This window comes from Gordionus sp. m RMFG-2023, chromosome 1 (genome assembly GCF_954871325.1).
Source record: "Gordionus sp. m RMFG-2023 chromosome 1, tfGorSpeb1-WG-v2, whole genome shotgun sequence".
NCBI classification, from domain to species: domain Eukaryota; kingdom Metazoa; phylum Nematomorpha; class Gordioida; order Chordodea; family Parachordodidae; genus Gordionus; species Gordionus sp. m RMFG-2023.
In genome coordinates, this window is record NC_088775.1 from 8,606,624 (window position 1) to 8,624,739 (window position 18,116).

At 28.5% G+C, this 18,116-nt stretch overlaps 1 protein-coding gene across 3 annotated transcripts in view; it reads left to right on the top strand.

Annotated features, from left to right (window-relative positions):
* Positions 1–18,116, top strand: part of LOC135931920 (neurobeachin-like) — a 68,417-nt gene that overhangs the window by 46,792 nt on the left and 3,509 nt on the right. For all 3 annotated transcript variants that reach the window (XM_065469235.1, XM_065469234.1, XM_065469236.1), the window contains 15 exons: positions 1,870–1,991; positions 3,861–4,133; positions 5,118–5,251; positions 5,539–5,668; positions 6,300–6,402; positions 7,620–7,735; positions 8,503–8,615; positions 9,256–9,396; positions 10,230–10,349; positions 11,306–11,579; positions 15,120–15,214; positions 15,392–15,481; positions 15,656–15,863; positions 16,013–16,090; positions 17,614–17,799. In XM_065469235.1, the coding sequence (XP_065325307.1) occupies positions 1,870–1,991; positions 3,861–4,133; positions 5,118–5,251; positions 5,539–5,668; positions 6,300–6,402; positions 7,620–7,735; positions 8,503–8,615; positions 9,256–9,396; positions 10,230–10,349; positions 11,306–11,579; positions 15,120–15,214; positions 15,392–15,481; positions 15,656–15,863; positions 16,013–16,090; positions 17,614–17,799 (2,183 nt within the window). The remainder of the gene's footprint in view (positions 1–1,869; positions 1,992–3,860; positions 4,134–5,117; positions 5,252–5,538; positions 5,669–6,299; positions 6,403–7,619; positions 7,736–8,502; positions 8,616–9,255; positions 9,397–10,229; positions 10,350–11,305; positions 11,580–15,119; positions 15,215–15,391; positions 15,482–15,655; positions 15,864–16,012; positions 16,091–17,613; positions 17,800–18,116) is intronic.

The window sequence follows — 18,116 nt, forward strand, 5'->3', positions numbered from 1 at the left end:
AATTAGGGATGTACCGATATTTTTTATCAGATCGGATCGGGCCGATATTTCACCTATTATAAATATCGGTTATCGGCCAAAATTATAAAATTTGCCAATCCGATCCGATATAAAATGGCGTCCTTAACAAAAATAAAAGGTTATAAATTTTTTAAAAAAAGTTATATCTAAAATCATTTATTTTTATAAATAAAATCGAAATTCATATTTTTTGATAATAATAATTAATTAATGCCATATTGTTATTTTTTGCGCATTCTATTTATAAAAATGTGCGATAATCTCTTCAGAATCTGTTTTTAGTGAAGCTGATGATATTGACAGTTACCATCGCCGCAGGCTGATTTCTGATAAATTGGAAATTTTGATATTTCTAAAAAGAAATCTTCGATATATTAATGTTAAATATTATTTTAAATATTTATTTAAATTTCATAATATATTTGTTTATTACTTATTATTAGTGCTGTAAACATTTTTAAAAAAATAGAACGCGTTCAACGTTCATTGACAAAAATCGAACGCGCTCACGTTCAAATTCAAAAAAAGGAACGCGTTCAAGTTCATGAACGCGTTCATGCGTTCAAAATTTTATGATAAATTTTTTTTTAAATTTAATTTAATATAAATAAATGCCTTATATTTTTCAACACAATATATTAGCCATGATAAAAAATAATAGTTTTATTTTGATAATATAATTATAAATACAATATAATAGAGCGATAAAAAAATAAATTTATAAAAAATTTTTCTTATTAATTTTTAATAATAATTGCTTTTCAAAATTTTCATCTGATAGGCATGAACGCTTGGCAGTTAATACAGCGTTAGCTATACTAAAAACTATTGAATTATCTTTTGATTTTAAAACAGTGAAATATTTTTGATATTTGGGCCATGGTAATTCTAATTCATCTAATATTGAATTTTGATTTTCAGAATCTGATGATGAAATATTTATATCCATGCAATTAATAAACTTTAATCTTATCTTCTCTAGCAGTAGCACGTTATGGTACGTTAATTGCAATATGAAAGAGGAAAAAGTAAAAACAGCTGATTAAAAAATATAAGACTTTTTTGTTAAAAAATTTGATTAAATATTAATTTTTCAAATAAATAAAAATATAAGACTTTTTTGTTAAAAAATGCTGATTAATATTAATTTTTCAAATAAATAAAAATATAAAGTATTTTTAAAATTGAACGAACGTAAAATTGAACGCGTTCATCAAAGAAAAGGAACGCGTTCACGTTCAAAGTTCGTCAAAAAAAAAGGAACGCCGTTCATCACCTTTTTTCAAAAAAACGAACTTCACAACACTACTTATTATGTATATAGATTAATGTTGTTACTTATTATATAAAAGTGATTTATAATAAAAATATTTTATATACTTTTAGGCAATAGAATTGAATATAAACTATAACTGATCATTATAATATATTTAAATGATATAAGTTATGGTATAATTAAATTATAGATGTTATACTAATAAAAAGTATATTACAAATTAAAACCATTGGTATCTTTACAGAATACAAAATTAGATATGATATCGGATCGGTTATCGGCCGATATCAATTTAATATCTGGAATATCGGATCAGATCGGCCTCCAAAAAGTGGTATCGGTAAACCCCTAATTATAATACTTAAAATCTTCAATTTGACATTTTTTTTTACCAATTTTAAAAATCACATATAATATGTTATTTTAACTATGAGTATTTTCATGATTCTAAATTAAGTTGATAAAATCACAACCCTTAGAATTTTCCAATTAAATTAAACATATATTCAATCTATTAACAATAATTACCAATAACAGTCTAATTTTTCTTGCATACATTAAAAATAATTTAGGGGCAAAAAGGTTTATTGGAAGCTCGACTTTTGGGAGGACGATTGCCGAAGAAGGAAAAAGTTGATGGTGAACCCTGTCGGTACTTGCCATTCGGAAGCTGCCGACAACGCCTTCGCATACGGTTCGATATAATATAAATAATTAAAGCTGCTAAATTGATATCTCAGTAAAATAAAATAACTGAATTTTACTAGACCCCACAACACAAGTAAGGTTAGATGATATTCATAGTTTTGAGATTATAAAAGATAATAGAAAACCTTTAATGAGCAAACTATTTTTAAGGCCTATATATATTATGGTAGGATTCAGAACTGCCTTATGCTATGAAAAAAACTAACACGCTCCTCCCTCCCTAAATAGGCAAAATTATATATTATGATGTTTAAATAAATTTATTATATATAAAAAAAAATTTAAGTAAATGTTTTTAGATAGGTGATTTTCTTTTTCTGGTTTGTAGCGTGATATGTTTGCAATCCTTGTTTGGTGTTTACTTGATATATAAGATTTCGATTGGTTTTTTTTTATTTTCCATCTAGATTTCTTATGGGTGTATACTCATACTTTTTTTTTGGGGGGGGGGGGCTAATTTAGGGCTGTTTCAGGTGGATATCGTTCTTGCAGGCGATTTAGATGGTTTCGCAACTTGCGGCCTAAAAATAATATGGCTGTGGGTATTTTAGTACTGGTGTGCTTGGTGTTGTAATTATTTAAAAAATTCGTTATTTGTTCATATATTTCATTTGGATTATTACATTGTATCGAGTTTTTGAATGTGCGTATGGATCTTTCGGCAGTACCATAGATTTGATTTAAAATAATCGTTGGTAACTTGAATACCGTTGTCTGACGCAATCGTGTACAGAAACCCTGTATATTTAAATATATTATTTAATACCTTAACTACTCTGTTTGGAGATTTTGAAGGCTTGTGACGTGGACCCATCTTGAAAAGGATTCAATTATAATTTTCCATGATTTATTTAATATGGGCCCCGCTAAGTCCATGTGTATTTTTTCTACTACTTTCATTGCTTTTAATTATATATATTACTGATGGCATAATTCGTAATTAAGAATATATATTTTTTTATTAATACATAGCCGCCATACATAAGCCCGGGCTTATTATTTTATTTGTATGATACTAGTGTGGCCTCGATGTATTTTCTGTTAAAACTTCCGTTCGTAGTGATTGGAGTATTATTATGCATATATTTCTCATTAAAGTGGGATATAAAACAAATAACCATTCATATAAAAATAAGGAAAAATAACTCTAAGGGCAAAAATGTAAAATAATATTTAACACCATGAATAAATCATTTTTTAATGACTTGGAGTTTGAAAGATGTCAATTGTGGTGCAGCTGTTAGTTAGTTCGATTCCCGTCCTCCAGTCCTTACCTGAAAGATTAGGGTAGGCTAGAGAAAACTAAGTTTTATTATCAACCTAATAAATGGATACCTCTGCCGGTCTGTGATGTACCCATATTAAAGTATTGTTTGCGTGTACACCTCGTCCGATTTACTTTACTAAAATTGTGCTGAATTTCCTTTTTAGATTCTCTGATAAAAGAGAAAATCAATAGTGTTGTTAAACGGCTCGTTTTGAGCCGATTTTTAAAAACGGCTAACTCAATATTTCATCCAGAATAATATTTCGCAAGCCTGATGATTTTGCTTGTAGAAGGAACAAAGTTTTTGAAATCAACTGGCCAAATCTCATGGCTTAGGCAATATTTTTCTGGCTAAAATATCGAGTTAGCCGTTTTTGAAAATCGGCTCAAAACGAGTCGTTTAACAACACTAATTGAACCTTATATAACCTTCTTAATAGAGTTTTCCAAAACAGCACATGAAAACTAATTAAATGTATATACTTCATAAGATGGACCATTGTGCAGCTTCTTTTTTCTTTATCATCCCGATGATTAATTATAATATTTTGAGAAAATAAACTAACATATAAATAATTTTAAAAATAGATGACAACGAACCCCCGCACTCTTCTAACCCTACATCGGAGCCCCAAGCGGAAAAGGACGATAACACTAAAGGATCAGCAGAAAACTATAAGACACAAACAAGCAATGACCCTAATCTAAATATGAATCAAGCGGCCGTCGAGAAGCTGAAACTGTACCGGGCCAAACTCACCGAGAGCAGGGACTCATTCGACGATACTATTAGCGTCAGTGACATCATTACCCCCGGATTGGAAGAAAAGGACATCATGGAGGCGTTGTTAGTCGAGAGTGGTATAACTGAATAATATAATAATGCTTTTTTTTCATCTATCCTCCACCTAAATCTCGCTATACCGTCTGTTAAGTATTATAGTGTTCTATATATATATACTTTTTTAATGTTCAAATATAACTTAAAAAAATCCTTATTAGCATTATTAAATTGTGATTGATTTCCTATTTAAAATGCAAGAAATATATATTTTTTTAAATGCTCTCCTGAACATAAAATAGACATATGACATTATAATTCTCAGCACTAATTTTGAATTAGAGGCCAGCCGAATCCAAAACACTAAATAATAAAATTTTTAACCGGGCTTAAGGAAAATATATAGTCAACTTGGTTTCAAGAAACAAAATACTAATTGGAGAATTAAATTGTGCAAGCACGTAAATTGTAACCTAGTGATGATCAAACGCCCGGCTGGTCTTTAATCATTTTATTGGCGGGGATGCTTCCCCATCCCTTTAATTTTTTTAATATAACATATTTTGTTTTTATATTCATTCATACAAATTCCGAAAAAAATATGTTAATATAAGATTCTAAAAGAAAAAAAATGGCATTTATTAAACAAAAAATCACAATTTTGTATGTCATAGAAATAAATAGACAGCGAACGCATTTCTCTGTCTCGTTTGAATTTATTTTAAAATTAGATTTATAAACCACTTTTGAATATTGGTGGCCTTATTATTTTTTTTTCTTCGATTTTCATATGTTCTTTCTCAGTAATTTCTTCTTCCATGCTCGCGAAAAATATATTATATTTAATAATTAATACTTTTTTTTCAAAAGATGTTAGGTAGTAAAACACTTTTTTATCTTAAACTTGATCTAATTCTATGACGGTGACGCGTCCCGCATACGATATTTTTGATCGGGACGGCGTTCGTCTCAGAAGGACGTTTTATCATTCATAATTATAACTCTTCAGGTCTCTGGAATTGGATATAAATAATACATTGTATCATATAAATTCATTAATTCAGACGTATCTTTCACAACCAAATGCGAGATCGTCACGATGGGCGTTTCGGTCCACGGAAACATTTTGCTCTCCAAAAACATGTTTTTCTTCGAAGTCGATGAATCCATCCATAAAAATCAAATGATCGATCCTGAAGTTTGTAAAAAAAATATTTAATATATAAGGCTGTCCGAAATCTTTTCTAAAAAATTCGAAAAGTTTGAAAACTTTCAGAAGTTTTTATTTATATTTAATAAAAAAAAAAGGTTAATTCTTCTTTTTCTATAAAGTTTAAAAGTTTGCGAATCGAATTTTATATTTAGACACAGCCTAAATAAAATTTAATCAAGTGGAAGGTATCTTTTTTTTTTAATACTGAAAGAAAATACTTTATAATGTTGCATCATTAACATTTAAAAAATACAACATATGAAAATAAAAAGATTTTGAAATACTTGGACACCAATGTAGGAGGCGGGTGCGTCAAATGGAATTTTTGCGACATCACGGCCATTTTCTCGAGGCGTTACCTGCTGCAAAATAATTCCTTGGAAATTTTTCTGACATCTAACAGTATAAGACACCTACCAGATTATATTATAATATTATACTAATAATAAGAAGCTGGGAAACAAATACCGAAAAAAAAATGAACTTTTTTTTAAAAAACCTAAAGTGCCAATTTTTGAGTGTTTTTAGGAAGCGAAATATTTTTTGGTTGCTGCTTCTCTCGAGGAGCCTGTTTTTTTTTAATATTAATATTGGATTGTTTCTTTTTCTGATTGGTTAATTTTATTTTTGTTTTTAAATTAATATATCTTTTTTTATTAAAGATATTTAAAAATAATTTTTTTATAAAATTTGTATATAGCATTAATATATAAAATGGGGGGGGGGGGGGGGGTAAGAGAATTTTGCTTACAAATTTTTTAAAGGGGGTAGGCTAGGGGTAAGGCATATTTTTGGCAGATGAAACTTTGCATTTTAAATTTTTTTGGAATATAAAAAAATTACATAATAAAAAATAATAAACTCCCCGAGAGAGGCAGCAACCTCTTTATTTTATCCAGTTAAAATTAATTACCCAATAACCAAATCACATAATTTTATAAGTGCGATTAGTCATCGATAAATTGATTGTTTTTTGAAAACTTATACTCTAAACAAATATAATATTACGTTAAACTTCCATTACCCCCGAAAGCGTCCGTCATGTTTTCCTTCCCAGATAGAAATATAGTCAAAAAAATAGTTAGTCTCTTGCCAAAAGTTGGTTGCGGACCCAAGTACGGCATACCTAAATCGAGGTTATTTATCTATTGTATTTTCGTATTTTTATAATCCTACCTCAATTAATTACGGTTTAATATACGATTACAATATTATTTATATTCTACATATAAAAAAACGAATTCAAATATTATAAATTTGTTGTTGTGAATGAGGTCTATCAGATATGATTTTTTTATATATAAAAAAAACAGAGCATTAAAAGTATAATTCAATCGAGTGTAAAAGCTTTAAGATTGGTGGCCACAAAATTTTAAAATAACATTGCAAATAATAATTTGTGCGAATTAATAATTAAGATATTAGAGGGAAAAAAATTATTTTGTTTAAAAAAAATCATGTATTATTTTTGCATTTGTCGATATTTTTGCCAGGATGTATACCTTTTTTATTAATAATTTTGTGCTTGGGAGCCAGTACTAGTTTCGCCTATTTTAAATTTAGAATTTCGCCAAAATAATATTCCTCAAGCCTCGAGATGGCCTTAATAGATGTCGAAAATCTTTCTGCCATCTATGAAAAAAATCTTTAGCCGTTTTTATAAATCGAGCTGTTTAAGAATACTAGCCAGGAGTGGTAGTTAGTTAGTACTCGCCTCGTGTAACATTACAAGTCAAATTCACTTATATGAGAAAATTGCTTATGAAATTGATGCCTTTATGGGTGTTATAGAGAGGCAAGATTTTTTTGATTGAGACTTAAAAAAAACTTTCTAATGCGCCCCTTGAACAGCAACAGCTGTTAGCTAGTTTAATTCTTGGAGATAAATGTCCAGAAGGGAAAAAAATGGGATTTACGAACTAGAGTATGCAACGCGTTTGAAACCGGACTTGGCCCTTTAATATTTTTTAATGGACCTTTCGATCCATCAGAGAAGACCGTTAAATTTAATGATGGACTCTGCATATCTCTCACACAATCTACCAAATATGATTTTTAATTAAAATTATCACTCATAAATACCAACGTATCACAAGATAATATGTATATGAAAAATACTACTGCCTATTCCTATATGTACTTATCGAGAGAAGATTTAGATCATTTACAGGAAAAAAATCTACCAGTGCTTCCTAAAAAACTAACTATAAAAACAGCCAGATAATACGATTTGTTTAAATACACAATATAAAAAAAACAACTAACATTAATATCACATGATTATCAATTATAGAATATTTTTTTACTATACTTTTATATCATTTGTTTTTTTTTTAAAAAATCCCAATTAAAGGAAATCTTCCCTCATGTCCCCCAAGCAACTCTTCAAGGCTTCCAACATGACCGAAAAGTGGATGCAAAGAGAAATTTCTAACTTCGATTACCTCATGTTTTTGAACACCATAGCTGGTATTAAATTTATTTTTAATTAAAGAAAAATTTAAATAAATATTCGAAATTCTGAAAAATTTTTAAACTGCCAAACAAGTATCACGACGATTTAAAAAAAAATTTATATTATTTCTAGCACATTCCTGGTTCTCGGAAAAGAATTGTGATCATATGAATAGTATCCAAACGGAATATTTTTTATTCTTGAGGAATATAGGGATTTAATACATTTCATAATCGGGAGGGAAGGTTACTGTAATTGTTTAAATTAATTATTTTTTTAAAAAAAATTAATTTGTGGTCGTTGGGGTTATTACCTATTTGTAGCAAAATCCTTGTTTCACATTTTCCTTATTTATTTTATTTTCAAAAAAAATAATTTAAATGAATATATTGCATCGAATTTTGATGTATTTTGAATAGTGTTCTTAAATCACCTAACTTTGGCCAACTCCAATATGGCTTCAGCAATGTTTTTTCCTTAAAAATTAAGTATCGGCTCAACTCAGAGATCGAAGTCTATTTTTTTTAGACTAACACTTATTATGACCGTATTGGAGTTGACAAAAGTTAGTTGTGATTTAGCAGCACTTTAGTATATCGGTATCTATAAACCTTCACAAGCTCTCATTTAACAACTCTGCATCGCAACCTTTACTCACTTCTTTCCGAACAACTTCCTCCTAACTAAAATCTTAATTAGTTTATTCTTTAAATATATATTTTTCTAAATACCAAAATTTCTCATTTATTTATATATTTATCATTTATTTTTTTATAATAAGGCCGAAGTTATCAAGATCTCAATCAATACCCCGTTTTCCCTTGGATCCTTTCCAATTACGAAACCAAAGAACTGGACCTAAACGACCCCATTAATTACAGGGACCTATCTAAAGTTAGCTCTATTTATATTTATTTCTTTTTTGTTCCGATTTTCTTGTCAAGCTTATGACCTTTTTCCGCCTTTACTCTAATAAGGTCGGGATACTCATCTACTGACCCCCTTTTGGCATCCCACAGTCTCGAGCATTGTTCATCTTCATCCTTGTTATCTTAGATGTATCTCCCTCGCGATATTTGATACTTTAAAACTTTTCCGGGTCTTAGCGTATAAAATGATTAAAATTATGTTTAAAAGAAAATGCTAAGCGTAAAACTTATATTTGAACATGAGCCAATTAGCTTTTTCTGAAATATGCAAAGAGGGTCTCCTTTTGTAAAATTTAGCCCTGTTTCTATCCCTCTATCTTGTTTAGGTTCCGTAAAAGATACACTACCCAGCCCGGAGTGTCGTTATTAAGCCTCCGCTTTTAATAAAATTTGTGGGAAACAAATATAAGAGGTAGGCGTTAGTTTGGAATATAATATATAATGTTCGATTGTAAAAATTTAATGATAAAGAAAAACAGTAATTATCCTTTGCCATATTTAATAAAAACAATAATAGAGAAATTATAATTAGTTTAATATCCTGTACTAATTTTTATATATATTTTATATGAAAATGATTACTTTTTTTTATGGTGGAATACTAGCCTATTGGCGCCATAAACAACGACAGAAGAAACATATTCGTCGAACGTTACAAAACCTGGGAACACAACAGTATTCCGCCATTCCATTACGGCACCCATTATTCCACCTCTGCCTTCGTTCTCAATTGGCTACTGCGAATAGTAACAAATTTCTATGATTTTACTTACCTTGCTAAATTTAAAATTTTATACAAGGGACTATGACATAATATAATACATCTAAAGTATCGATTCATTCATATAAATGTGCATCAATTCAAATTAACTGGTGCCACTCCATTTTGGTTTTCCTTATAAATAATTCACATTTGAAATTACATAAAAACTTTTTTTTAAAAAAAATAATCAGAATTTTATTTTACATATAAAAAATAACTTTATTTGGGAAACCAAAATGGCGTGTCACCAGCTGATTTGTATTCAACTAGCCTTAAAAGTGGATGTTGAAATAAATCTTCTGTCTAGATAAGTATCATAATGACATTGGCAAAAAGACATGATTATCATCATTTCAATAAGGATATGATGTCTCTTATAGTTGTGTATAAATCTAAACCCAGTTGTAATTTGCAAACCCTAACTCGCGTTAGCTTAATTTGTCTTAATCTTCCTATCTGTAAACGTCGAAAAAAATGGTTTTATAAAAACATCTGTAAACATTTTTCAAACTCGAAATAACGTGGGAACATTAGAGGCGGATTAAATTATATTTTAATATCTATCATCTTTTGTTTTTTGTCTTTTATTATTTCCCAATGAAAGGCCTCTTTCCAAATAAAAATAGCATGATTATGATTCATAATCTTGTAACTGAAAGAGAGACCATATTAAAGTTTAAATAATGATATCGGAAAATTATTTTTATTATCCTTGATCATGAGATTCTTAACCCTAAGCCCAATTTACCCTGAAAGTACAGGTATCATCAAATAGAAAATAATTAATTGACTTATTTTTAAAATTGAATGAATAAGGAACCATTCACTACCCTTTTCATAAATTTGCACGGTGGAAAGTTTGATCATCCTAACAGAATTTTCGGGTCTATCAAAACGGCCTGGTACAATTGCCAGAGGGATACCTCCGATATTAAAGTTTGAACATTGCGTATAATATTCTATATTTTATTCCTATTTTTACTTAATATGTAATGTACATTTCATTATCACTCCAATATTATGGTTTTACGTAATTTTAAAAAGAATTTTTGTAAATGAAGACGAACCATCGTTTATAGAAATTTAAATATTGAAGAAAAGAAATATACATTATATTTTTACACTTTTATTGTTAATATCGAATATAGCACCCAAAATTATATATTGAGAAAATAGTTATATTTTTCTTTTTTGAAAACTAAATTTTCTTTCCTTCTTTTCTATAGTGAAAATATGGGTGCAAACAAAACTAAGGTCGGAAATTTTTATTTCCGAAAATAAGATGGTAATAAATTTGAGCAGGTATAGCGAACAAATATTTCTGTAGCATTGCTTGTGGAAGGTCACAAATAATACTTGAACAAGATCTTTATGCTTATTTTATATTTAAATCGGAATGCTTAAGACTCCCGGGTCTTGGATACTTTAAAATATCTGAATCTTACTTTTCAGTTTTATATTCGCTCTCTTTGTTGACCGGTTAGATTTCTCGATATTACTTCTCTCAGTGTTATTTCTCTTCTTTTTCTCGAAATGCACGTCGTAATACTGATTGCATAATTTTTCATATGCCATTGTTTTGTATTTAAATAATTCTTACCGTTTAAGATACGGTTTTTTACTTCGTCGCCAATTATATCGATTACTTAAATATTGAAATTGATTTATATAATTATTTTTAATGTAAAATAAGTATATGATTCTGCGTGTTTAGCATTCAGCTATTTTTATCAGTAAAACATCATATTTGATTGATCAAATTTTCTAAATATAAATTATATTGTACCTCAATTAAATATTCAAAAAGTATTTTATATAAATTAAAAATATTTCCCTTCTATCTCATATTTTTTTAACCCAAAATATAATCATTCATTCGTTATTTTTGCCAGGAACTGATCCCCGAACTATTTTACTTTCCTGAAATGCTTTGTAACCTAAACGGTTACCCTCTTTACCCGCTTTGCCAAAATGACCATCGTGGACCTCTCCAAAATGATTATAAGGAATCTCTGCATGTTGTTAAGGGTAACGTGGAATTACCTCCATGGGCTTTGAACGATCCCAATAAATTCGTAAGGATTCACGCCGAAGCCCTAGAATCGGAAATTGTTAGCTGTAGCCTTAATAGATGGATAGACCTTATTTTCGGTTATAAACAGAGAGGTAAATATTTTTTTTTATACAAGGGATGCAAAAAAAAAGACTGAAGGAAAGGAGAGGAGAAAAAATGTGAAAAGTATAAATAAATTAACAATAACTTCTCAATATCTTTTTTTATGGTTAAAATGAATTCTGTTGCCATAAAGCAATATATTTTTTTTAAGAATTTTTCTATAAAATAAAATTAACATTTTAATAGCTTTTGCATTGCTTAATAATTGTTTTTTTTGTATCTGTTTTGTTGTTGGTTGTCAAATCATCAGAATTTGGCTTAAATCTCTAACATTTTTTTACATACATTTGCGCCTAAATTTGCGCTTCGATAATTTTGGAATTATTCCGATTTTATCGCGATTTTATGTAGAAAAGATAATTAATTTTTTGATAACGATTTTACTGAAGCTTTGAAGCCTATTCGAATTTAGTTATTGATATTATAGGTACCACCTTTCGAATATTTCGTTTGTTAGAAAACGCGAATTGTAAAATTTAATAACAGTCTGTCTATATATGAACCGTAATTCTCGAATTTCTGGCCACTTTAAAAAAACACAATTGCTTATATTTTCTGACCCAATAACACAAATACTCTTGTAATGGGTACTGTAATGAAGCAAATAATATCATTTTATTGCCAGTTGAAGCTGCTAATTTATTGATTAAAAAAGGGAGGTATATTTGGGAATAAAATTATGAATTTACTTCCTGGAATATTTTTTAAAACACGTTTAGAAAAAATAAATTGGGTGAGGGGGTAAATGGAATGAATATTTTTTTAATTAGTAATTTTTATCCCAAGATTTGTTTTGGAAATTCAATCGATTATTTTTCTTATTTTATTTTCAAAATAAATAAAATATCGGAGTAGATCAACACCATTTGAAAAATAATTTACCACTTATACTCTTGTTACATTCATTGAAACAAGATAATTTATCAAATTCAAAAAGATCCATATCTTTTCCACATTTTTATTGTTTTTTTTAAAAAATAGCTTGTAGAAAGAAAGAAAGAAGCCGAGCATGCTTTTAAACTATTATTAAAAACAAAATTCAAGGAATTAATTTCATACTTTATTATTTTCAAATATTCTGAAATTACGGTCTAAGAATCGATAAGATCAGTCTTTTGTTTAGTTTTCATAGTTAATTTTAATAAATATTGAACGTTATATATATTTTTTTAAAAACCCCGCAAGTGCCGCCGCTAGGATTGTTAAAAACCATGAATCGGATCAATTTATAAAAACGACCCGATTAAGATTTTAGCCAAAATAGGGCTCGAAATTGAAAAAGAGTTCCAAACTTTTCTATCATCTATAAGTAAAATCTCCAGGTTTACATAGCTAAAATCTTAATACGGTCGTTTTCAAAAATGGTCTTTTTAATAACCTTAGTCAGCGGGTTCTAGCTTTAGATGATATGAAATTTTTAAAATTCTTCCATGCCTCACATACTACACCCGATAAAAATTCCTTAATACCCTACCACATGTAAATGTCTCAGAATGTATATTTTTAATCAATTGTTTTTTTTTTCCTAAAAAAGAAAACTTATATTTGAAACAATATTAATGCTTTTTAATGTTTAACGCCAACTAACGGACAGATTTATATTGAATTTTAATATTATAAATGAACAACTGGAATATTATAATTTATGAAATACGCCTACATTTCGTTAATAGTAATAAAATCTATATTTTACCTTATATTGGATAATTGAGTTATATTTTATATCTCTAGAAGTATGATACCATACTAAAACAAATATACATAGAATTATAACATTATTTGTTCTATTTTCCCCAGCAATCGACTTCCATGTTTCAGGATGAAACAATGGCTCTACTTGCCTTTACAAATTTTTCCCATTTCTTATAACTCTCCATTCACATATTTTTTATCAAATAATTCTTTGTTTTAACCGGTTTGACATTATGTACAGGTAAGAATTCTAATCTGTCGATCATTGCTGCAAAAAAACATAACGTTGGAATGTTTCTAATCCTAAATCTTGAATCTTCTTATGGGTAGATTGAGTTAGATGATAGAAATATCCTTGGATGGTGGTATCTCTATCTAAAAGTTGAAAAAATAGATAGATTAACAATTCTATAGGTTTTATTTAATATTAATGTTTTTATTTATTTTCAATAATGACAAAATTGTTTTTAATTTCTTGACGCTCATGTTTACTATTTAATCAAAATATCTTAGTTTTTCAACAGTGACTGAAGGATAATAAACAATTTTGTGATTATACTCGAAAATGATTTCTAAAAAATTAGGAAAAGGAAAATCCGTTCTTGGGCTTTTTCGAGTAAAATCTTAAAAATTTCTTCGTACGTTGTATACTTTTTTCTTCTTAACAAACAGGGTTTTAAAGGGTATCCTAATTGCATATAGCTACAAAAGGAAATGAGGGGCCAATTTAAAATTTTTGACTATATACCAAGACTCGGCTAGCATCTTTTAGCATATGATCGGTAGCAAATATAATTATTCGTTCATTTAAATCTCCGCCATTATCATGCAAAAGAAATCTCTCGTTCGTGGGAGATCCTGTTGTTGCCCAATCCTCTAATATTTAAAATATTTTCAAATCAGTGATTTGGATCAATACTTTTTTGAAAAAATTCTAATCAGATACAATTTTTAAATCAATAGTATTAACATAAAAAATTTCCATTTTGTTATTTTTGTCCGTGATTCAGACTGATATAGACGTATAGAACAGAATAGTGTTCTACTATTCATATTTAATGTTATATATATCTTTTTAACTTTAGTGACGTGTGGGTTGAATACCCCCCCCCCTTCTTCGTGGTAAATATAATATGGTAACATGATCTGTTTTTATAATATCTATTGTTATCTAGATGAAAAGTGGATTAAAGAAATAACCTCCCTAGAATAAATACTCAACGTTCAAAGAATACTGAATATAATATTTTAGAAATATTTTCGTAAGCGGCGAGGTTATTTTTGATAATTTATAAAAAAAAATTGGGTAATTTTTCCCGAGGATAAATTTTCTATGGGAATTTTTTCCCGGGTAATTATTTTCCTAGGATTTTTTTACAGGAGAATTATCTTACAGGGATTTTTTCCCGGGGAATTATTTTCCGCTTACCCTATTATTAGGATGAAATAATATTTCTGTAAAATTAATTTTCAATTTAAATTATTATTTTTTATTATTTATATATTTACTATCAATTAAACTTTTTTTAAAGATACTTATGAAAAAAAATTATTAACAAATTGTCGTAATTATATAATATTTTATTTTAATAATCTAATATTTTATTTCAATAATGTCTTTATATGTTTTTTACGTCCTTTTATATAAAATACATTTATTTATTTTTTAATACATTAATTTAATTTAATACAATATATCATTTTATCTTTTTATTATGCCTTGAAGGTATTCTATTACATCTCAAATATATGGCCAAATTTTAAATTTTCATTTTTTTTTACCGCCCCAATCCGATTGACGAAAAATAATTGTCTCCTTTTTGAAATAAAATGAATAGGTTCATCTGCGGTGGAAGCCCTAAACGTATTCTATTACCTAACCTATGAGGACAATTTTAATCTGCGCGATATGATGGACATCCCTTTGAAAGAAGTAGCCTTTTTTTTATTTCAATTAGCTACCGTTCAATAACGTGTATTATTTATTTCATTCTTTTATATTTCTTTTATCTTTATATTCAAAAACAAGATTATTTTTGGTCCTATTTATTTTTAATTACATTTTTCCTTTTTGATTAAATTGAATTTTTAAAAATTTATGTAAATATAGGCCTTGGAAAACCAGATCAAAAACTTTGGTCAAACTCCGTCTCAACTTTTGGATTCACCACATCACCCACGCCAATCCCTCATGCACATTGTATATTTATTTTTTACTTTTTCAATAGATCCTTAATTGCATATTTTTTGTATGTATGAGGAAAAGGAGAGAAAGAAAGAAAAAAGAAATAAATAAATAGAAAGAAAGAAAGAAAGAAAAAGAATTGAAATGAAATGAAATGAAAAATAACTTTCTTTATCGCTACAAATAAAGAGCCCTCGCATGTTTACGCCTATAAAACCCGACCAAGAAATCACGACCGTAAAATTTCCCTTCAATGCTTCGATAATTCACGTTTCCCTTTCCAAGCTCGATTTTTCGTCTTCGGCGAATTCGTATAATAGCAATAACCAACATTTGTTAACGCTCATTAATTCCAATTTCACCGTTGCCGTCAATAAGTGGAACCATGATTATAAAAGTTAAGGGAAAACTATTTATATTAAAACTCATAGAATCTTAAATTTAATTAGTAATTGTAGCTTTTAATTTTATAGTATTACCTTACCTTACCCAAGAAATTTACTTTAATTTTGTTACATATTTTTTTTTTGCAAATCGAAATTCAAGCTCATTTGATGCCTCCCAGCTTTGCCGAAAAAGAAACGATAGCCCAGCCTAATCTGATCATCGTAGATCCTTTTTTAAGTTTTTTTATTCTTCTTAAAATATATAAATAAATAATATTATTTGTATATAAAACCTAATTATTTTTAATATATGATCAAATATCTATTATTTTCAATACTATATCATTTATTATCTTTTAAATTGTAATAAAGATTTATTTACAATAAAATTAGATTAAAACTATATATTATATATTTTTTTTAATATTATATTTTATTTCAGTATGTAAATATTTGGTTATATAAAGACATGAATGTTTTAGAGGATTTTTATTTTGAAGAATGTTTTTTGATAATCCCAGAAAGAATTAAAGAGATCGTTTCAATATTAAGCCTGAGCATTATTATTTTATATATTTATGATAATCATAGTTTAATTCGCTTAAATTTAAAGTCAGAGGCACATACCATAACTAGACATGTGCACCGAAGTCTCAATCCGCAGCGGCGGTTTTTTAGCGGACCGAATTGGCCACCGCCTAATGAATTGGCGTCAACTGCGCTACATATTTTACAAAATGGATTTAATTTATAAATTACATTTTTTTTATATAATTTATTTGGGCAATTCTTAGTTCCAACATTGGTAATATAGTTAATTCTTAAATCATTTTATGTCCCATCCCTATATAAATTTATATATTTGTCATTTTCCGAAATAGACTAAGGAATTGCTATTTAGCTAAGGTTAGATTTATCGATGTGTAATCTATCGATTTTTATTAAAACAAATTTACGTATGAAAATATAATGTAAAAAATATAAATAAACTAGAAATCAAATTTAGTTAAATTATAATTGTCGAGATTGATGGAGAATAAAGTGGTTCTTTGAGCATTTATTTATTCAGCGGTTGAAAAGAGTGTTTCGTTAAGTGTACTGATCGCAGGTGTACAAAATACTTTCCTACCTTAATTAGATCTAAGAAGTTTCAGAGTGCCACGGTATAGTATGTTGGCCTAGTAAAATGCGCCATTCTTGCTCTAGATTGTTATGCTATCATAATCATTGCTTGAAAGTAATTGTATACAAACTATTTTAGCTAAATACCAATTGGATATTTGACCGTTATCTTCAACTCTCATTTTCTGCATTTCTATGAGGCTCTATAAGTTTTAAAGGTTTCATTTTTAAAAAAATTTACGCGCCGCGCCGCCGTCATAAAAAAATCAGAGTAGAGCACGGTGGTATGGCTCGTCATAATTAGCGGCTTTTCTGGCGTGGAGAAAATTGCCAACGTGAACCGACGGCGCACCGGTATAACCTAAGTTTTGGTTTAAACTAACTCCAACATTCTGATAGAAAATTGGATTCAAGTGTTTATTTTTTTTTAAATAGATCATAAAAGATTGAAAGAATGCATTGATTACCTGCATATTATGAATTTCGTGATTGTTGTGTATTTTACTTAGGTCAGATGAGGAACTTTTATTTATAAATTGGGGAACAATATTTTGAGAGGTCTATTTTTTTTTATAAGTAAGTCATAATACTTTTTTTAAATATAGCGATTTTCTATAAATAAATATTAAAATTGATTAGCTCAATCCACCGGACCTACCTCCGTTTCCTCTAAAATGGCGGCCAGCATACAACGCGATGTTCGCGATCACGTCGATCCTCGTTACAAATACGGACCGGCTTCCGTCATAGCGTCACGCGATGGTCGTCATCTTGTCTTAGCCGGATTTCGGGATAAAAGCTTTAGGGTGCTAAATTGTGATAACGGTAAAATTATTTTAATATTGTACTAAGAATAAATTTAAAGGAAAGAAATTTTCGAAAAAACTTAAAAGAATTGAAAAAAAATGGTTCTATAAGATAAACCACCACTTCCGTCGAAACAAAAATTAGTAGTTGCCTTTTGAGTTTTACATATGGAATGGCGGTGAAATTAGACCTGAGTTATATTTTTAATAATCACTAAAGCCCACCTTTACCAATGATTAATTAATATAGTAAATAGAGATGTACCGGGTCGGACCCGGATTTCTATTTTATCCTGCCGGTTTTATTAAAATTGCCGTTTAACCAACATAATTCGA